The sequence below is a fragment of the Sphaerodactylus townsendi genome, linkage group LG02, assembly GCF_021028975.2.
Source record: "Sphaerodactylus townsendi isolate TG3544 linkage group LG02, MPM_Stown_v2.3, whole genome shotgun sequence".
In the NCBI taxonomy this organism is placed as follows: domain Eukaryota; kingdom Metazoa; phylum Chordata; class Lepidosauria; order Squamata; family Sphaerodactylidae; genus Sphaerodactylus; species Sphaerodactylus townsendi.
The window spans coordinates 19,152,970-19,172,233 of NC_059426.1; the positions used below are offsets into that span (position 1 = coordinate 19,152,970).

Below are 19,264 nucleotides of genomic sequence, written 5' to 3' on the forward strand. Positions count from 1 at the left end.
CAAGTACTGACTCAGCTTTGCTTCAGAGATCTGGCAAGGTCGAGCTATACCACACCAATCTATATCCCATTCGGGACATTACCGTGTGCAGTTCTATCTGTAGCAAATTTGCAGAAAACATCTGACAGAAAGTGTCCATTAATAGATTATGGTGGGTGGACAGAGTTGGGTTTGAGATGTGGGAGAACATATGACCAGAGGTGCAGCTGGGCCAGGGTGCGCCCGGTGAACACACTGGCTCCCCCCCCTCCGCAAGCCCCCCCCCCCAGCGCCCCCCCCCCACATTTACTTTAACAAACGGAGCAGGCTGGAGAAGAGGCCTGCCTGTTCCCTTCCAGGCTGCAAACGACCTGGTGGGAACTACATTTCCCAGGGTCTCCTGGGAAATGTAGTTTCTACCAGGCCATTTGAAGCCTGGAAGGGACACAGGCAGGCCTGCTCTCCAGCGTGCTCCGTTTGTTAAAGTGTGTGGGGGGCGTCGCGGGGGTGAGCTGAGTGGCCGACCAACAAGTGGGACGGTGGAGAAGGGAGCGGGGGGGGGGGATTTTGCCCCCCTCACGTGACCCACAGCTGTGCACACTGTGCGTGGCGCCCTCCCCCCATCCCCTGGTAGCCCCGCCACCGCATATGACTCCTGGTCTATCCAACTACATCATTGAGACTCGCCATGCCCCCCTCCACCTTGGGGAGGGAGGGTTTTTTACAATATTGGAACGCTGGACGCCACTTTATAACTTTATATCTTTGTATCTTGAATTTTTATCTAAATTTAATCTTGGGCTTTAAACTGAGAATGTATTGGGAGTTTTATCGCTGCTTTTAAATGTTATTTAATTACACTGTTTTAAATACTGTACACCGCCCAGAGCCCCTCGGGGATGGGGTGGTATAAAAATCGAATAAAATAAATAAATAAATAAATAAACTGAGTGAGAGAGGTCATCTCATACAGCTGTATTGAGGTGAACATACGTAATGTGAGATAGTGAGGCAGGAATTTATTCAAAAATACGACTGTTTCAATCAAGGCCCAAGAAGAGTTTCTGTCTTCTTATTACACTAGAAGTGTTGAGACCAATATTGTTTTTATATCCTTGACTTTGCCTTGCATAATCTTTAACAGTAATGGCAAGTGGATAGCAGTGTTTATTTGTCTGTAGCCATGCTTTGAAGGCTGCCAACATAAGTCAAAAGTCACATACAAAGTAAACCCTGACTGGAAGAAATTTTGTTTGTGTGACATTACTGAGAATCGGCCTGCAGGAGTTCTAGTACAAATGTTCTACCAGCTGATTTCTACAGTCTCACTAGCATCTGATAAAGTAGTGAACTGCCTACAAAAATCCTCTGGCTCAAAAATTTTTAAATAGTATAAAAAGGCAACTGGAATTTCTGAATATTTTCAAAAGGCGTGAACAACCTTCAGTGGATGCATGAAGAAGAAAAAGAAGTAAGAAGAAGAAGAGGAGGAGGAGGAAGAGGAGTTTGGATTTATACTCTGCCTTTCTCTCCTGTAAGGAGTTTCAAGGCAGCTTATAAACTCCTTTTCCCTTCCTCTCCCCACAACAGACATCTTCTGGGTAGGTGGGGCTGAGAGAGTTCTGAGAGAACTGTGACCAGCCCAAGGTCACCCAGCAGGAATGCAGGAGTGAGGAATCAAATCCGGTTCACCAGATAAGACTCTGCTGCTCATGTGGAGGAGTGGGGAATCAAACCTGGTCCTCCAGATTAGAGCCTACCTGCTCTTAACCACTCTACCACGCTGGCTATAAAACATGCACTATATACTTACACTTGGCCGTGATTATGGATCCTGCCAGGGAGAATATCATAGTGTCTTCCAATACCTAAGAAAGAACATTTGGTTCAGGAAGATGGAAAAGGAAGATAGAATCAGTATTTGGTGATTTTCTCACAATCCCAGCAAACTTCCACATTCTAAGCTGCCTAGAGATCTTGCATATAGGCAGGGTGTACATTTAAAAATAAATTAAATAAATTAAAATAAATAAGTTGGAGATACTTAGGTATCTTCCACAGGACAAACTGTGGCTTTCTGGGGCCATTTTGGGTCAGGAACACAGTAAGGAGCAGAATAAGCCCTTGGATGCCATATGATACAGTCCCAGTCTGAACCAGATCCATACACACCTGGGAGGCATGAAACTCCAAAATATCTTTGTAACATTTCCGCAAACGCGCAGAAACACAGCTCCACCGGCATGAATTGTGCCGGTGGAGGCTCAGGGATCGTTCGCACGCTATCGTGCGAGCGGCCCTGACTTTCCCCCCAGCCAGAGAGCAGCTCTGCATGGAGCCGCCTCTAGGTCGGCCCCCTCCACTGACCTTCCTGTCTAGCGTTGCTCTGGAGGGCTGCAGGGACCTGCCCACACTGCCCTATGACCTCCAGGGGTCGGGGGGCAGCGTGGGCAGGTCTCTGCAGCCCTCCAGAGCGACGCTGGATAGGAAGGTCAGTGGAGGTGACAGGAAAACTGGCGGCGTCCTGCCGGTGTGGTTTGCACTGCACTGACAGGAAAACGCCGATTTGCAAAAAACCTCACTCAACGAGTGAGGTTTAAAGCGGCGGCTTCACACCGCTCCGGGGCGGCCAGGACGGCACTGCTGCATTGTGAACAAAACCCCAGGGATGGCATTTTTGCCGTCCCTGGGGCGCTGTATTCCGCCCATGCGGACAGGGCCATATGACTTGGCCCATAGCAGAGGTTATACTGAGGGAGCAGTCAAATTCAAATTCCAAAAGCTTTGCTTTGGTGCATTCCGTTCCTGTGTACATGTACTCAGAAGTCAATGCCACCACGTTTAATAGGACGTGGTACCAAATACATCTGCACCAGATTGTAGGCTTACTGTCTGGTAGCAAAGAGTTACGAATTCAATGAGGCACAGACTTCTGTGAGCAGGTGGGCACACAGATGCATGAGAGAAGACGAGAGGGTGGCTTTCTACCTCACATAACCAAACCTTTGGTCTTCCATTTTGCATCTTGAGGCTGCCCTTTTGATATCTGTAAGATTTTTATGTTTTTTTGCAGCAAGCACCTCAAAAATTTTAAAAATAATATATTATTGTGGGATTCACAACTTGTCTTTCCCTCCCAGCTAAACACGTTTGCGGTAACGAAATTTGGCTTCAGAGGAGAAAATTGGGCCTTCCACACTTGTCCCTAAATCCCAGTTACCACAAAAATTGATGTTAGAGCACAGCCTGCAAGAACAAGGAATGGTTTTTGGGATTCAGGTTCCCACAAAGAGCAGGACAAGGACACACATAGTGGATTTCTACTTAGTATTTGTTGGTTCTGTGTGCAGATAAAAATATAGGTGTCTTGACTCGGAGGACAGGTACTCCTTGCGGCACTAAAAGGAGCTTTCGCTTTCCAGCAAAACTGTAATTGAGGCACAACATAATTACAGTTTTGCACAGCAGGTGTCTTGATGTTGTTAGTTGGAACCACACACAAAGCTTTGTTTACAGGTACACTGATCCAATTGTGCTGCTTAGATTCGTGTAAGGAATCTTTGAATTGCCAAGGGTATATAATCATGCTTAGGAAGACGCCTACTCAACTCCAAGGTTTCACTGTTTCCTCCTACATGGTCAGGCTCCCAGTAGAGTATGTTTGGGAGCAATTAAGGCCAACTGAGCACAGCACAGTTATGCATTCCAAGATAAGTTGCAATGGGCTTCATTTTGGGATTCAAAATGGAACCCGGGGTACTGGCACCAGCTTGCTTAGTAAATGTCAATCCTGTAGGGCTATTTCCCACAGACCAACACAGTACATCTTCTGCAGGTTTATTTATGACAGAAGAACAGCCTATACATCGGCTAAATAAAGAGATTCCAATTATCCAATTATCCAATTATCCAGTAATAAAACTGCAAGGATTGTCATGCCCTTATATAAAGCAGTGGTGCGACCGCACTTGGAGTACTGTGTCCAGTTCTGTGTCCAGTTCTGGTCGCCACATCTCAAAAAGGATATCGAAGAGATAGAAAAAGTGCAGAGAAGGGCAATGAGGATGATTGAAGGATTGGAGCACCTTCCTTATGAGGAGAGGCTGCAGCGTTTGGGACTCTTTAGTTTGGAGAGGAGACGCCTGAGGGGGGATATGATTGAAGTCTATAAAATTATGCATGGGGTAGAAAATGTTGACAGAGTAGTTTTTCTCTCTTTCTCACAATACTAGAACCAGGGGGCATTCATTGAAAATGCTGGGGGGAAGAATTAGGACTAATAAAAGGAAACACTTCTTCACGCAACTTGTGATTGGCGTTTGGAATATGCTGCCGCAGGGGGTGGTGATGGCCACTAACCTGGATAGCTTTAAAAAGGGCTTGGACAGATTTATGGAGGAGAAGTCGATCTATGGCTACCAATCTTGATCCTCCTTGATCTCAGATTGTAAATGCCTTAGCAGACCAGGTGCTCAGGAGCAGCAGCAGCAGAAGGCCATTGCTTTCACATCCTGCAGGTGAGCTCCCAAAGGCACCTGGTGGGCCACTGGGAGTAGCAGAGAGCTGGACTAGATGGACTCTGGTCTGATCCAGCAGGCTAGTTCTTATGTTCTTATGTTCTTACTAAGATTAATATTTCTTCACATTAAGCAAAACTAGCTTTTTTACACTGAACATCAACCATTTGTAGGGGGGGAAATCCTCATCACCAAGACAGGAGAAATGCCAGACATTAATGCTAGGAAGGAGACGGAGACAAGGGAGAATGTATGTGTGCAATTAAATTAAATCCAATCTTTCATGTGGCAATTAACAGCAGATCTAGTGGGACTCTGTTAAGTGGATTATGACACACACACACACCCCCAAGTTGGATATACCTGCTTGTCACTCTGGTTGCCCTGCAGCAAAGAGTCAATGAAGATATGCCGATTGAAGCTTCTGCCCTGTCTCTCTTTGATGACTTTCTTCAACACCAGCTCCATCTCCATCAGAGCTTCCAGAAAGCAAAAGAAAGGAGTTCCTCTGTTAGCCAGCAGAGGGCAGCATTCTGAAAAACAACCTCAGCACTCGGGGCCAGGCAGGTGAACCCCCTGTCCTCCCCCTGTGTAAATGCTGCTTTAACCTTTACAGAGACCAAGAATATGTTTGAACAGTTGCATGCATCTATCTCACCTGTGTCAGGAAGACCCTCAATTGCAGTTTTTGACCATGCTATATATAGAACAGAACTATGTCACCGCTGTAAACATAAGCATCTAACACCTCACACGCTCAGTGTGAATACTACTGATTTAATTAAGGATGACACTTATGTTTTGGTCAGGGAGGGTTTGGCAATTTTATAGTGCACCAAAATAGGACATCTGGACCTGTAACAACGTCGTCATCATGCTTAACCTCAGCCAAATAGCCAGAGAAATCATCCTTCTTGCTCCCTTGAAGGGGCGACTGAATGCAGGAGGATTATAGTGCAGATTTAAGTATTAGAACACTAGGATCAAGGACAATTGTTTATAGGAAGTAATCGGAATCCCATGATAAGTGGAGAAGCTTTCCGGTTCCCGGCATCTATCTTTTTAAGAAAGAATGCAAGCTTCCTGTTGGCCTATTGCGGTGAAAAGACTGACTGCACACAGATGCACCCCCAGCAACTGCATCTATTTGGGTACAATGCTAGCAATTATTTATCTGTATCACCAAGAGGTAACTGGCAGAAAGAGCCATTAATTCACAGCCAACTTATGACAACTCCATGCTGCTTTCAAAGCCAGACAAAAACAGGGGTAGTTTGCCATTGCCTGCCTCTGTGTAGCAACCCTGAACTTCCTTGGTGGTCTCCCAGCCAAGTGTTCACCAGATTGGCTTCTGGGATCTCACAAGATTAGGTGAGCCTGGTCCATCCAGCTCAGTGCAAGACTTAACTAGGCACCATTTAGACATCTTTTCATTGACAATGCAATGAATGTATTTTCAGAAGTCTGAGAATCACGACCAGAGTTTTGTAAAGGACTGCTGGTGACTGTGTCCTTGTTCTTCTCTTTTTTTAAAAAAAAAATTCTGTTCCTATTAACATTTACTACTTGCCCTTTACCAAAGTCTCAGGGCAGGTTACAGTAAAACATGCAACATTAAAATCGTGACAGTAAAAACATAATAAAACACAATAATTAGAATTAAAATCATGACAGTAAAAACATAATAAAACACAATAAAACCCCATTCAGGTTACAGTAAAACATGCAACATTACAGTAAAACATGCAACATTAAAATCATTAAAATCATGACAGTAGGGGGTGTTTTAGGACTTGTTGGAAGAGCCAAAATTTCAGTGTTCTTAGGTTTCTTAAAATGGAGATCAAGAACGATGGCACACTTATACGGCAATAGGTGCAAGCCACCTCATAGGCTCCTGGAAAGAAGAAACAAAAATGGCGTCTTCCTCCGAGAATGTCAACAACTGGCAGTTCTTCCCTTAAAGTGATCACTACCTCAATATGTATGAACGTAAAATGGAACTTACCATTTTCATACATCTTTTTTCTGGTCACGCTTTTGTCAAGTGAGCCATCCAAGAACCCTTTTCCAATTTCTGCCCATATCTGAAGAAAAATAAATAGATAAATTGTATTACCCTTCAAAGCTATTGAGGAGACCTGGCTGACTGGCTGTTGTGGGTTTTCCGGGCTGTGTGGCTAAGGTCTGGTAGTTTTAGCTCCTAATTGCCAGCCACCAAGCCCGGAAAACCCACAACAGTTGATTCTCGACATGAAAGCCTTTGACAGTACAGATATGGCTGAATTCCACCTGACAAAACATTTGGACTTTGGCTCTTTAATACAAACACGAATGAAGAGGCTGACTTGCAATATTTGACATCCGTGCCTCATTACAATCTGCTGAAATTATTTCATGGTTGTAATCAGCCACGAACAACAGCCAAATTAAAGTCTAATCAATCTTCCACTGCAGAGCTGGGCCCCATCCTTCCTTGTGGAAGGCAACATCCAAGAGTGTGAGGACCTCTCTGGATCAGAAAAGGGATGACACAGCTGGACTGGCACTATTACTTACAGGATAATGGACAAAGAAATCATAAATGAAGAAGAAGAAGAAGAAGAAGAAGAAGAAGAAGAAGAAGTAGAAGAAGAAGAAGAAGAAGAAGACTCAAAGGGGCTTACAATCGCCTTGCCCTTCCCCCCTCACAACAAACACCCTGTGAGGTAGGTGGGGCTGAGAGAGCTCCGAGAAGCTGTGACTAGCCCAAGGTTACCCAGCTGGCATGTGTGGGAGTGTACAGGCTAATCTGAATTCCCCAGATAAGCCTCCACAGCTCAGGCGGCAGAGCTGGGAATCAAACCCGGTTCCTCCAGATTAGATACACGAGCTCTTAATCTCCTACGCCACTGCTGCTCCTATGATCATAACATCATGTAGTATTTCAGAACTCAAAAAAGTTGTGAACACAAAATATCAGCCAGCTAGAATGTGGGAATGGTATACTGGCAGGATGTTTAAATATGAGGCTTAGGGCCAAACTACATGTTACACTGTTTTAATAAGTAGAGGACAGAAATAGATGGAATAGTACAAGTGCAGCTCCATGCAAATGAAACCCTCTTGGAGGCCACTTCAGCTCAGGAAAAAGTAATGGGAGAACAAAGCAAAAGACCTCTCACCTGCAACTGCAATTCTGAGCTGACTCAGGTGTGTGGCTACAGGGAATGCTGCTCAGATCCGTGCAACCTGACCGGATTTGTTAAAAAATGTAGGATGTTGTTCAATCCTCAACAGTGGTTTTTGGATAAGTCTCTGAGGTTTAGTACAGGCAGGGGCGTACCTAGGCGAACTTGAGCCCTGGGCAAAACCTGAGTTTGATGCCCCCCCCCCATGGGTGGCCACCCTCCCCCACCATGACCAAACAATGATTTTTTTCCACCAGGTCGTTTCAAAGTCACCATCACATTATAGAACATCTCCCAACTCACAAATCTGAACATAGCAATGGGCCATGCCACACAGCTGAAATAATATTTGGAAAACATTTTCAAAATGCTTTCAAAATGTTTTATGGGGGGGGGGGGGGGTGGGGGGGGAGGGGGTTTGGGGGGGGGGGGGGTGGGGGGGGGGGGGGGTGGGGGGGGGGGGGGGGGGGGGGGGGGGGGGGGGGGGGGGGGGGGGGTGGTGTGGGGGGGTGGTGGGGGGGGGGGGGGGTGGGCGGGGGGGGGGTGGTGGGGGGGGAGGGGGGGGGGTGGGTGGGGGGGTGGGGGGGGGGGGGGGTGGGGGGGGGGGGGGGGGGGGGGGGGGGGGGGGGGGGGGGGGGGGGGTGTGGGGGGCGGGGGGGGTGGGGGGGGGGGGGGGTGGGGGGGGGGGGGGGGGGGGGGGGGGGGGGGTGGGGGGGGGGGGGGGTGGGGGGGGGGGGGGGTGGGGGGGGGGGGGGGTGGGGGGGGGGGGGGGTGGGGGGGGGGGGGGGTGGGGGGGGGGGGGGGTGGGGGGGGGGGGGGGTGGGGGGGGGGGGGGGTGGGGGGGGGGGGGGGTGGGGGGGGGGGGGGGTGGGGGGGGGGGGGGGTGGGGGGGGGGGGGGGTGGGGGGGGGGGGGGGTGGGGGGGGGGGGGGGTGGGGGGGGGGGGGGGTGGGGGGGGGGGGGGGTGGGGGGGGGGGGGGGTGGGGGGGGGGGGGGGTGGGGGGGGGGGGGGGTGGGGGGGGGGGGGGGTGGGGGGGGGGGGGGGTGGGGGGGGGGGGGGGTGGGGGGGGGGGGGGGTGGGGGGGGGGGGGGGTGGGGGGGGGGGGGGGTGGGGGGGGGGGGGGGTGGGGGGGGGGGGGGGTGGGGGGGGGGGGGGGTGGGGGGGGGGGGGGGTGGGGGGGGGGGGGGGTGGGGGGGGGGGGGGGTGGGGGGGGGGGGGGGTGGGGGGGGGGGGGGGTGGGGGGGGGGGGGGGTGGGGGGGGGGGGGGGTGGGGGGGGGGGGGGGTGGGGGGGGGGGGGGGTGGGGGGGGGGGGGGGTGGGGGGGGGGGGGGGTGGGGGGGGGGGGGGGTGGGGGGGGGGGGGGGTGGGGGGGGGGGGGGGTGGGGGGGGGGGGGGGTGGGGGGGGGGGGGGGTGGGGGGGGGGGGGGGTGGGGGGGGGGGGGGGTGGGGGGGGGGGGGGGTGGGGGGGGGGGGGGGTGGGGGGGGGGGGGGGTGGGGGGGGGGGGGGGTGGGGGGGGGGGGGGGTGGGGGGGGGGGGGGGTGGGGGGGGGGGGGGGTGGGGGGGGGGGGGGGTGGGGGGGGGGGGGGGTGGGGGGGGGGGGGGGTGGGGGGGGGGGGGGGTGGGGGGGGGGGGGGGTGGGGGGGGGGGGGGGTGGGGGGGGGGGGGGGTGGGGGGGGGGGGGGGTGGGGGGGGGGGGGGGTGGGGGGGGGGGGGGGTGGGGGGGGGGGGGGGTGGGGGGGGGGGGGGGTGGGGGGGGGGGGGGGTGGGGGGGGGGGGGGGTGGGGGGGGGGGGGGGTGGGGGGGGGGGGGGGTGGGGGGGGGGGGGGGTGGGGGGGGGGGGGGGTGGGGGGGGGGGGGGGTGGGGGGGGGGGGGGGTGGGGGGGGGGGGGGGTGGGGGGGGGGGGGGGTGGGGGGGGGGGGGGGTGGGGGGGGGGGGGGGTGGGGGGGGGGGGGGGTGGGGGGGGGGGGGGGTGGGGGGGGGGGGGGGTGGGGGGGGGGGGGGGTGGGGGGGGGGGGGGGTGGGGGGGGGGGGGGGTGGGGGGGGGGGGGGGTGGGGGGGGGGGGGGGTGGGGGGGGGGGGGGGTGGGGGGGGGGGGGGGTGGGGGGGGGGGGGGGTGGGGGGGGGGGGGGGTGGGGGGGGGGGGGGGTGGGGGGGGGGGGGGGTGGGGGGGGGGGGGGGTGGGGGGGGGGGGGGGTGGGGGGGGGGGGGGGTGGGGGGGGGGGGGGGTGGGGGGGGGGGGGGGTGGGGGGGGGGGGGGGTGGGGGGGGGGGGGGGTGGGGGGGGGGGGGGGTGGGGGGGGGGGGGGGTGGGGGGGGGGGGGGGTGGGGGGGGGGGGGGGTGGGGGGGGGGGGGGGTGGGGGGGGGGGGGGGTGGGGGGGGGGGGGGGTGGGGGGGGGGGGGGGTGGGGGGGGGGGGGGGTGGGGGGGGGGGGGGGTGGGGGGGGGGGGGGGTGGGGGGGGGGGGGGGTGGGGGGGGGGGGGGGTGGGGGGGGGGGGGGGTGGGGGGGGGGGGGGGTGGGGGGGGGGGGGGGTGGGGGGGGGGGGGGGTGGGGGGGGGGGGGGGTGGGGGGGGGGGGGGGTGGGGGGGGGGGGGGGTGGGGGGGGGGGGGGGTGGGGGGGGGGGGGGGTGGGGGGGGGGGGGGGTGGGGGGGGGGGGGGGTGGGGGGGGGGGGGGGTGGGGGGGGGGGGGGGTGGGGGGGGGGGGGGGTGGGGGGGGGGGGGGGTGGGGGGGGGGGGGGGTGGGGGGGGGGGGGGGTGGGGGGGGGGGGGGGTGGGGGGGGGGGGGGGTGGGGGGGGGGGGGGGTGGGGGGGGGGGGGGGTGGGGGGGGGGGGGGGTGGGGGGGGGGGGGGGTGGGGGGGGGGGGGGGTGGGGGGGGGGGGGGGTGGGGGGGGGGGGGGGTGGGGGGGGGGGGGGGTGGGGGGGGGGGGGGGTGGGGGGGGGGGGGGGTGGGGGGGGGGGGGGGTGGGGGGGGGGGGGGGTGGGGGGGGGGGGGGGTGGGGGGGGGGGGGGGTGGGGGGGGGGGGGGGTGGGGGGGGGGGGGGGTGGGGGGGGGGGGGGGTGGGGGGGGGGGGGGGTGGGGGGGGGGGGGGGTGGGGGGGGGGGGGGGTGGGGGGGGGGGGGGGTGGGGGGGGGGGGGGGTGGGGGGGGGGGGGGGTGGGGGGGGGGGGGGGTGGGGGGGGGGGGGGGTGGGGGGGGGGGGGGGTGGGGGGGGGGGGGGGTGGGGGGGGGGGGGGGTGGGGGGGGGGGGGGGTGGGGGGGGGGGGGGGTGGGGGGGGGGGGGGGTGGGGGGGGGGGGGGGTGGGGGGGGGGGGGGGTGGGGGGGGGGGGGGGTGGGGGGGGGGGGGGGTGGGGGGGGGGGGGGGTGGGGGGGGGGGGGGGTGGGGGGGGGGGGGGGTGGGGGGGGGGGGGGGTGGGGGGGGGGGGGGGTGGGGGGGGGGGGGGGTGGGGGGGGGGGGGGGTGGGGGGGGGGGGGGGTGGGGGGGGGGGGGGGTGGGGGGGGGGGGGGGTGGGGGGGGGGGGGGGTGGGGGGGGGGGGGGGTGGGGGGGGGGGGGGGTGGGGGGGGGGGGGGGTGGGGGGGGGGGGGGGTGGGGGGGGGGGGGGGTGGGGGGGGGGGGGGGTGGGGGGGGGGGGGGGTGGGGGGGGGGGGGGGTGGGGGGGGGGGGGGGTGGGGGGGGGGGGGGGTGGGGGGGGGGGGGGGTGGGGGGGGGGGGGGGTGGGGGGGGGGGGGGGTGGGGGGGGGGGGGGGTGGGGGGGGGGGGGGGTGGGGGGGGGGGGGGGTGGGGGGGGGGGGGGGTGGGGGGGGGGGGGGGTGGGGGGGGGGGGGGGTGGGGGGGGGGGGGGGTGGGGGGGGGGGGGGGTGGGGGGGGGGGGGGGTGGGGGGGGGGGGGGGTGGGGGGGGGGGGGGGTGGGGGGGGGGGGGGGTGGGGGGGGGGGGGGGTGGGGGGGGGGGGGGGTGGGGGGGGGGGGGGGTGGGGGGGGGGGGGGGTGGGGGGGGGGGGGGGTGGGGGGGGGGGGGGGTGGGGGGGGGGGGGGGTGGGGGGGGGGGGGGGTGGGGGGGGGGGGGGGTGGGGGGGGGGGGGGGTGGGGGGGGGGGGGGGTGGGGGGGGGGGGGGGTGGGGGGGGGGGGGGGTGGGGGGGGGGGGGGGTGGGGGGGGGGGGGGGTGGGGGGGGGGGGGGGTGGGGGGGGGGGGGGGTGGGGGGGGGGGGGGGTGGGGGGGGGGGGGGGTGGGGGGGGGGGGGGGTGGGGGGGGGGGGGGGTGGGGGGGGGGGGGGGTGGGGGGGGGGGGGGGTGGGGGGGGGGGGGGGTGGGGGGGGGGGGGGGTGGGGGGGGGGGGGGGTGGGGGGGGGGGGGGGTGGGGGGGGGGGGGGGTGGGGGGGGGGGGGGGTGGGGGGGGGGGGGGGTGGGGGGGGGGGGGGGTGGGGGGGGGGGGGGGTGGGGGGGGGGGGGGGTGGGGGGGGGGGGGGGTGGGGGGGGGGGGGGGTGGGGGGGGGGGGGGGTGGGGGGGGGGGGGGGTGGGGGGGGGGGGGGGTGGGGGGGGGGGGGGGTGGGGGGGGGGGGGGGTGGGGGGGGGGGGGGGTGGGGGGGGGGGGGGGTGGGGGGGGGGGGGGGTGGGGGGGGGGGGGGGTGGGGGGGGGGGGGGGTGGGGGGGGGGGGGGGTGGGGGGGGGGGGGGGTGGGGGGGGGGGGGGGTGGGGGGGGGGGGGGGTGGGGGGGGGGGGGGGTGGGGGGGGGGGGGGGTGGGGGGGGGGGGGGGTGGGGGGGGGGGGGGGTGGGGGGGGGGGGGGGTGGGGGGGGGGGGGGGTGGGGGGGGGGGGGGGTGGGGGGGGGGGGGGGTGGGGGGGGGGGGGGGTGGGGGGGGGGGGGGGTGGGGGGGGGGGGGGGTGGGGGGGGGGGGGGGTGGGGGGGGGGGGGGGTGGGGGGGGGGGGGGGTGGGGGGGGGGGGGGGTGGGGGGGGGGGGGGGTGGGGGGGGGGGGGGGTGGGGGGGGGGGGGGGTGGGGGGGGGGGGGGGTGGGGGGGGGGGGGGGTGGGGGGGGGGGGGGGTGGGGGGGGGGGGGGGTGGGGGGGGGGGGGGGTGGGGGGGGGGGGGGGTGGGGGGGGGGGGGGGTGGGGGGGGGGGGGGGTGGGGGGGGGGGGGGGTGGGGGGGGGGGGGGGTGGGGGGGGGGGGGGGTGGGGGGGGGGGGGGGTGGGGGGGGGGGGGGGTGGGGGGGGGGGGGGGTGGGGGGGGGGGGGGGTGGGGGGGGGGGGGGGTGGGGGGGGGGGGGGGTGGGGGGGGGGGGGGGTGGGGGGGGGGGGGGGTGGGGGGGGGGGGGGGTGGGGGGGGGGGGGGGTGGGGGGGGGGGGGGGTGGGGGGGGGGGGGGGTGGGGGGGGGGGGGGGTGGGGGGGATCCTCCTCCTCCTCCTCCTCCTCCTCCTCCTCCTCTTCTTCTTCTAGACACGGATTATTTGTTTGTTTGTTATTCAATTTTAAAGCATGTAGGGCAGCTGCTCAGAATCCAATTCTTGTGGGGAAAACATCACACACGACAAACCTTTTAAAATACACAGACAACTGTGTGACATCCGCATAAATGTCTGGGGTCATGCAAGTCAAGCCAAGAATAAAAATAAACCATGTAGAATCTTGCACACAGATCCTGAGCCACAGTTTGTTTTACCTTCCCTCTCTGCATCCCTGAAAAACAAATAGCACATCAAATAAAAGGCACTTGGCAAACAGCAGAGAGCCCAGTGCAAATATGCTACGAGCAATACAACCTAAAACACACAAAATATAACGGAGTATCCAGCAGAGCCTGAAATCGGTCCTGAGCTATTCAAAGAGTGGGGACTTCCATTTTTGCAGCCTAAGATAGTTCTGCTGCTTGCTCAATTCTTTTCTTTGCTTGAAGCCCAATTTGCAGGCAGTTGAGTTAAATTTCCCATCTTTGTTCAACAGTTTTTTCCCCATCTTGGCTCAACAGCGCTTAGAAAGAAAGCAAAACTGGAGCCAAGAAAGCCACTATAGAAGCAGAACAGCAATCCATAGGAATATTTTAACTATTATTAGTTTTTTTAAAAAAAAAGAAGAGCTATATACCTTTTAGTTTTGCCCATTGTACAGAGGAAAGAGGGTTCCTTTTTTTTCTTCAAGGGGGAGGAAATAAAGCAAAGGCTTTCAGCTTGATAAAATAACAATATAAAAAGAAAAGAGGCATATTATAGCCACATGTGGATAGAATGTGCAGAAGTAAGAAAATTTTGGACAACTGTACTGTTATATATCGAGAAACTGGTGAAGATTAATATTGATTTAAATAATGACTTAATGTTCATGGGTATAATGGAAGACAGAAGGGTGGACAAAAAACATAGTTATATATATAAAATAATGATTAAAGCAGCCCATGCAACAATAGCCTTGGGCTGGAAAGAAAAGAAAAAATGGACATTTCAGAAATGGCTAGAATATATCTGGGAACAAGTGACACTTGATATTTTCGATATATTAACCAAAGATAAGACGTGGCAAGATAAACAGAATGAAATTTTGAAGATATGGATAATATACGTGGACTGGATGAAAGCAGCTCGAGTCAATGAAGAAATATGGGAGAAGGGGCTACAGAGAATGAACTTACTGATGTTGTTGTGACAAAACTATGAGGAAGATGGAATGGGGGAGGCAGAAAAGGGGGGAAATGTATTGATTGAAAATGCAATGAAGAAGCAAATTATTAAAAACTGTAAAATTCAAATGATACAATAAAAATATATACATAAATTTTTAAGTATTTGAAAAGTGAAAAAAAAACAATATAAGAAGAAGAGAAAACTTAGGAAAACAATCACAATTGTCCTTTTTAATTTAATTTTGTAATTTCTTTCTGCAGGTGGCTCAGTTTGGTACAATTGTTCAATCCATCCCGTTTCCATATTTGGCCAAATTCTGGCTGTAGGCTACAAGATCTATGGTGCACTTAGATAAGCTCAACCAACCAGACACATTTTGGGATTCCTCAAATGTGAGGCCATCCCTCCCACCTGTGACAGCATAAAATTTCTAATAGGGGAAAGGGCACCTTGTCCTCCATGCCACCCCTCAATTCCTTCTGCACAGGAATTCATAAGAACATCTAGTCCAGCTCTCTGCTACTCGCAGTGGCCCACCAGGTGCCTTTGGGAGCTCACATGCAGGATGTGAAAGCAATGGCCGCCTGCTGCTGCTGCTCCCGAGCACCTGGTCTGCTAAGGCATTTGCAATCTGAGATCAAGGAGGATCAAGATTGGTAGCCATAAATCGACTTCTCCTCCATAAATCTGTCCAAGCCCCTTTTCCTTGCAAATAATTTAATGGAATTCATCTGCATTGTTACAAATAAATTCCTGTTGTTTGTATTCCCTGTTGCATCTAGTTCCAAGGAGGTTTGAGCAACAGGACTTTTTTAAAGGAACAGTTAGAATCACCCAGTGGTCTGCACGTAACTGTTATTTGTGCATGCACACAGTATGCACCACTGCAACAAACATCTGGAATCTGCAGTGAGTGTCTTTGACAGAGAAATGAATGGACTAAAGAGTTAAGGTTGCCCTGTTTTACCAAAACAATGGGATGTGTCCCTAAATCTTATGCCTGCTGTTTCAAACTGTGACATTCAGCAAACAGTTATGTTTAGTGGACAAAACAGGAAAGTGTCTAATTGCTGAGTCAGAGAGACTCATGTGACACATATGCTTGCCGCCTGTCCAGTTATTCGGTCTTTCTGAGAGGAAGTAATTACTTGTATCAATTTTGCATTAATATATATATATTAGTATATATTAATGCACAGTGTGTAACAGACTTCCCTCTGTGATACACCTCTGAAGATGCCAGCCACGAATGCAGGCGAAAAGTTAGCAACAAGATCTACCAGACCACGGCCACACAGCCTGGAAAACCCACCACAACCAGTTGAATCCGGCCATGAAAGCCTTCGACGGTATCATTATTTAACATTTTTTTGTTGGTCCAATAAACTTTTTTTCTTGCCAGAACCAGCTGCAAAAGATTTAGTCTGGTTGTCTTATATAGAGGGCAGTGCAAAAGCACATGTTCGAGCGATTCTGCATGCAAAGCAGCTTACGATTCTCCTCTCCTCCATCTTATCCTCACAACAGCTGAGACACTGTGATTGGCCGAGGGCCACGCAGCAAGTTTCCATGACACAAGTGGGGATTTGAAGACAGGTCTCCCAGCTCCTACTCAGACACCCTTAACCTCTATACCACATTGGTGCTAACCAGAGGTGGGATCCAGCAGGTTCTCACAGGTTCCCGAGAGTAGGCTACTAATTATTTGTGTGTGCCGAGAGGGGGTTACTAATTGGTGATTTTGCCACGTGATTTTTGCCTTAGTCACGCCCCTCCTCTCAGCAGTAGCGCGCAGAACTTGAAGCAGTCTAGCAGGAGGTGCCCCGGCGTGCATGGCAGCCTGCGCTTGCGTGCATTCGTTTCCCGCCCAAGGACCGGCACAGTGGCTGCGTCCTTGCCACATCCCTGCCCAGGAATGCCCCGCCCCCGGAATGCCCAGCCATGCCCCCGTTGTGCCCCCCATCTCCATTGGCGCTACGCCACAGTTTGAATCCCACCACCATGGGAACCTGTTACTAAAATTTTTGGATCCCACCACTGGTGCTAACTGATAATCTGGAACAATGGACCCTTACTGTTTCTAAAATTATAAAACTGGACAGATAAATGTCTACCTTCAGTAATCTAAAGGACCTTACAATTTTATCAGTATTTGAACACAGCATATATGGACAACATCTGCATATGAGCATTTTTAGATTACCAGCACAGACAGACAGGCCATGACTAAATCGATACAGAAGGGACATATTTAACCAAAGAATATCGAACTTAAAAGGAGCATAAGCTCTAGAAAATTGTGTACCCATGAATGGCAAGTATGTGTATGAATATTGATGAAGTGGACACATGACTACGAAATGGGAATTTACCTGGGAACCCATCTTTAAACATGAGTGGATTTGAGAAACATACATACACTTATGATGCCTTGCCTGGCACTTGGTTGCGTTTTCCCATAAATGTGGTTTGATATGCAGATTGCTGTATATTTACTAGATCCAGTGACTTCCTATTTGTTTGCACTTTAACTGGTCAGTTGGAACTCGAGCTTCATTAAATTTGCTCTGCATTATCTTTGAGACTACTTGTCCCCAGCCTTTATGTGGTTGTTTTTTGGGATTTGTGACTTCTGGCTCTACCAGACTGTCCTTCGCTTTTTCCATTTTTAGGTAACTAGCAACCTTTTATAGAGGTTTATTGGTAGACTTGCCACCATTGTTGTTATATTTTTTTAATTTCTTTCTGTTTGGGGGTTTGATTAAACTGCAATACATTCTTTTAGAATTGCACATTTTGGATGCCGGTTGCTCATCTGAAAAAGCCTTGACAAACTGAGAGGAATAAGATGTTCCCATCTTCCTTCGCCTGTTGAACCAAATATACACACAACTCATCCCCTGCCAGTGGAAGCAGAAAACAACACTGGGATCAAAGTCCAGGTAAGCGTTCATGCCGTTTGCTCACTGCATCCTGGCTTATCCTTTGGCTTTCTTCACCTCCCTTCTCCATGATCAACATCTAGATTGGGAGCTCCTTAGGGCAGAGACTTACCTTATTTTCTCATCAAGCTGTAATGCAACTTGTGCATTGTTTCTACACATTACCACAAGCTACTACTGAACAAAGGAATTTCCCCTGATCATAAAATGAGAGAAGACTCAGAACAGGGCTTGGGAGATGTTTAATGTTACCACAGGAATAGGCTGACCAGACGTCCTGCTTTTGGCGGGACAGTCCCGCCTTAAAACAATTTGTCCTGTGTCCCGTGGTTTTTGTCAAGTGTCCCGATTTTTGGAAGGCTGCTGCACTGCCTTCTGGGGCGCAAGGCAGTGCGGCAGCCTCCCGCGCACGCGGCCACAGGAGCGCACGGCCTTCTGGGGTGCTCCCATTTCCCGCCCTGTCACAGAACCCTCATTAGATGCATGGGGTATAAATATCTGGGGTATGTATGAGGTATAGATATCTGCTTCCCTGTTTCCTGTGGGGAGGAAAAATCATCATTTTCTCTCACGGATCCTGGGGTAGATGCAATAACAGCTCTTTTTCCCTCCTCCCTAAGAAAGTTTCTGAGAACTCTCAGCTGTCCCGTGGCCCAGAAACGGCTCTTGAATATTGCTCAAGACAAGACTAACAACTGGGACATCTCCTCCAAATCCCTAAGCCCTCTATCTGACAAGCAAGTTTGCCTAAGGAATTTTGCAACCTTTCTTTGCATAAAAAAACGATGCGCTTGCTAAATGCCATCTTCCTTTTTTTTTAAAGGTGAGCACCTTTTTTAAAGCATCAAGAGAAAAAATTTAACCTTCTCTGCTGTGTGCCTTTGTCTCAAAGCCTGAGGCCTTGTGGGTAAAGATTTCCCTCGGTTCCTTTTGGAGACAGAAACTTCCCTGGACGCTACTTCACATCACAACCCAACCAGACTTCGGAAGAAGCCTTGAAATGGTGCCTCTCAGAAACAAACCAGGTGAGATATGGGCGCCCAGAGCAGCTTCTGACATTCTTTAACATTCAAAGATCAGGCATGTGGGGCCCTGATTATATTGGGGCTACAGACATTTCAGAGGAGGAAAAGAGCACAGACTTAACCTTTCTCGTTCTCATCATGTCCTGGCTCCGATCTGACTTGGGGCAGCACATACCTGAGTCTTAAAAGTCACTGGCAGCTTTGGACACAAAACTCTTAAATACTTGTCCATTTTTACCCTTAGGCATTGTTTATCTTCTGTACTTCATTCATACCCTCCCTTTCTTCCCAACTTGACCCAAAGTGGTACATTGCGCATTTCTGCACAAGTCACAGAAAACATTTGCAAATAAAAAATATAGCTATATGTATAAAATAATGATCAAAGCAGCACATGCAACAATAGCTTTAGGCTGGAAAGAAAAGGAAAAAAAATGGACAATCCAGAAATGGTTGGAATACATCTGGGAACAAGTGACACTGGACATTTTCGAAATAATAACAAAGAATAAACTGTGGCAAGATAAACAGAGCGAAATCTTGAAGATATGGACCATATATGTGGACTGGATGAAAGAAGCTGGAGTCAATGAGGAGATATGGGAGAAGAGATTACAAAGAATGAACTTACTGCTGTTTGTTTGATAAAACTATGAAAAAATATAGGGGGGAGGGGAAAAAGGGGGAAAATGTATTGTTTGAAAACGAATGAAGAAAAGCATTAATATAAAATGTAATATTCAAATGATACAATAAAAAATTAAAAAAGAAAAAAAAGAATGATTGAAGTCTATAAAATTATGCATGGGGTAGAAAATGTTGACAGAGAGAAATTTTTCTCTCTTTCTCACAATACTAGAACCAGGGGGCATTCATTGAAAATGCTGGAAGGAAGGATTAGGACTAATAAAAGGAAACACTTCTTCACGCAACGTGTGATTGGTGTTTGGAATATGCTGCCACAGGAGGTGGTGATGGCCACTAACCTGGATAGCTTTAAAAAGGGCTTGGACAGAT

The 19,264-nt window shown here is 56.5% G+C and overlaps 1 protein-coding gene across 1 annotated transcript in view; it reads right to left on the reverse strand.

The window, feature by feature from the left end:
• Positions 1 to 19,264, reverse strand: part of LOC125426201 (cytochrome P450 20A1) — a 46,489-nt gene that overhangs the window by 15,805 nt on the left and 11,420 nt on the right. The window contains exons 4-7 of the mRNA XM_048484456.1: positions 19,250 to 19,253; positions 6,505 to 6,664; positions 4,860 to 4,975; positions 1,793 to 1,847 (exon numbers count right to left, since the gene is read on the reverse strand). Of these exons, the coding sequence (XP_048340413.1) occupies positions 1,793 to 1,847; positions 4,860 to 4,975; positions 6,505 to 6,664; positions 19,250 to 19,253 (335 nt within the window). The remainder of the gene's footprint in view (positions 1 to 1,792; positions 1,848 to 4,859; positions 4,976 to 6,504; positions 6,665 to 19,249; positions 19,254 to 19,264) is intronic.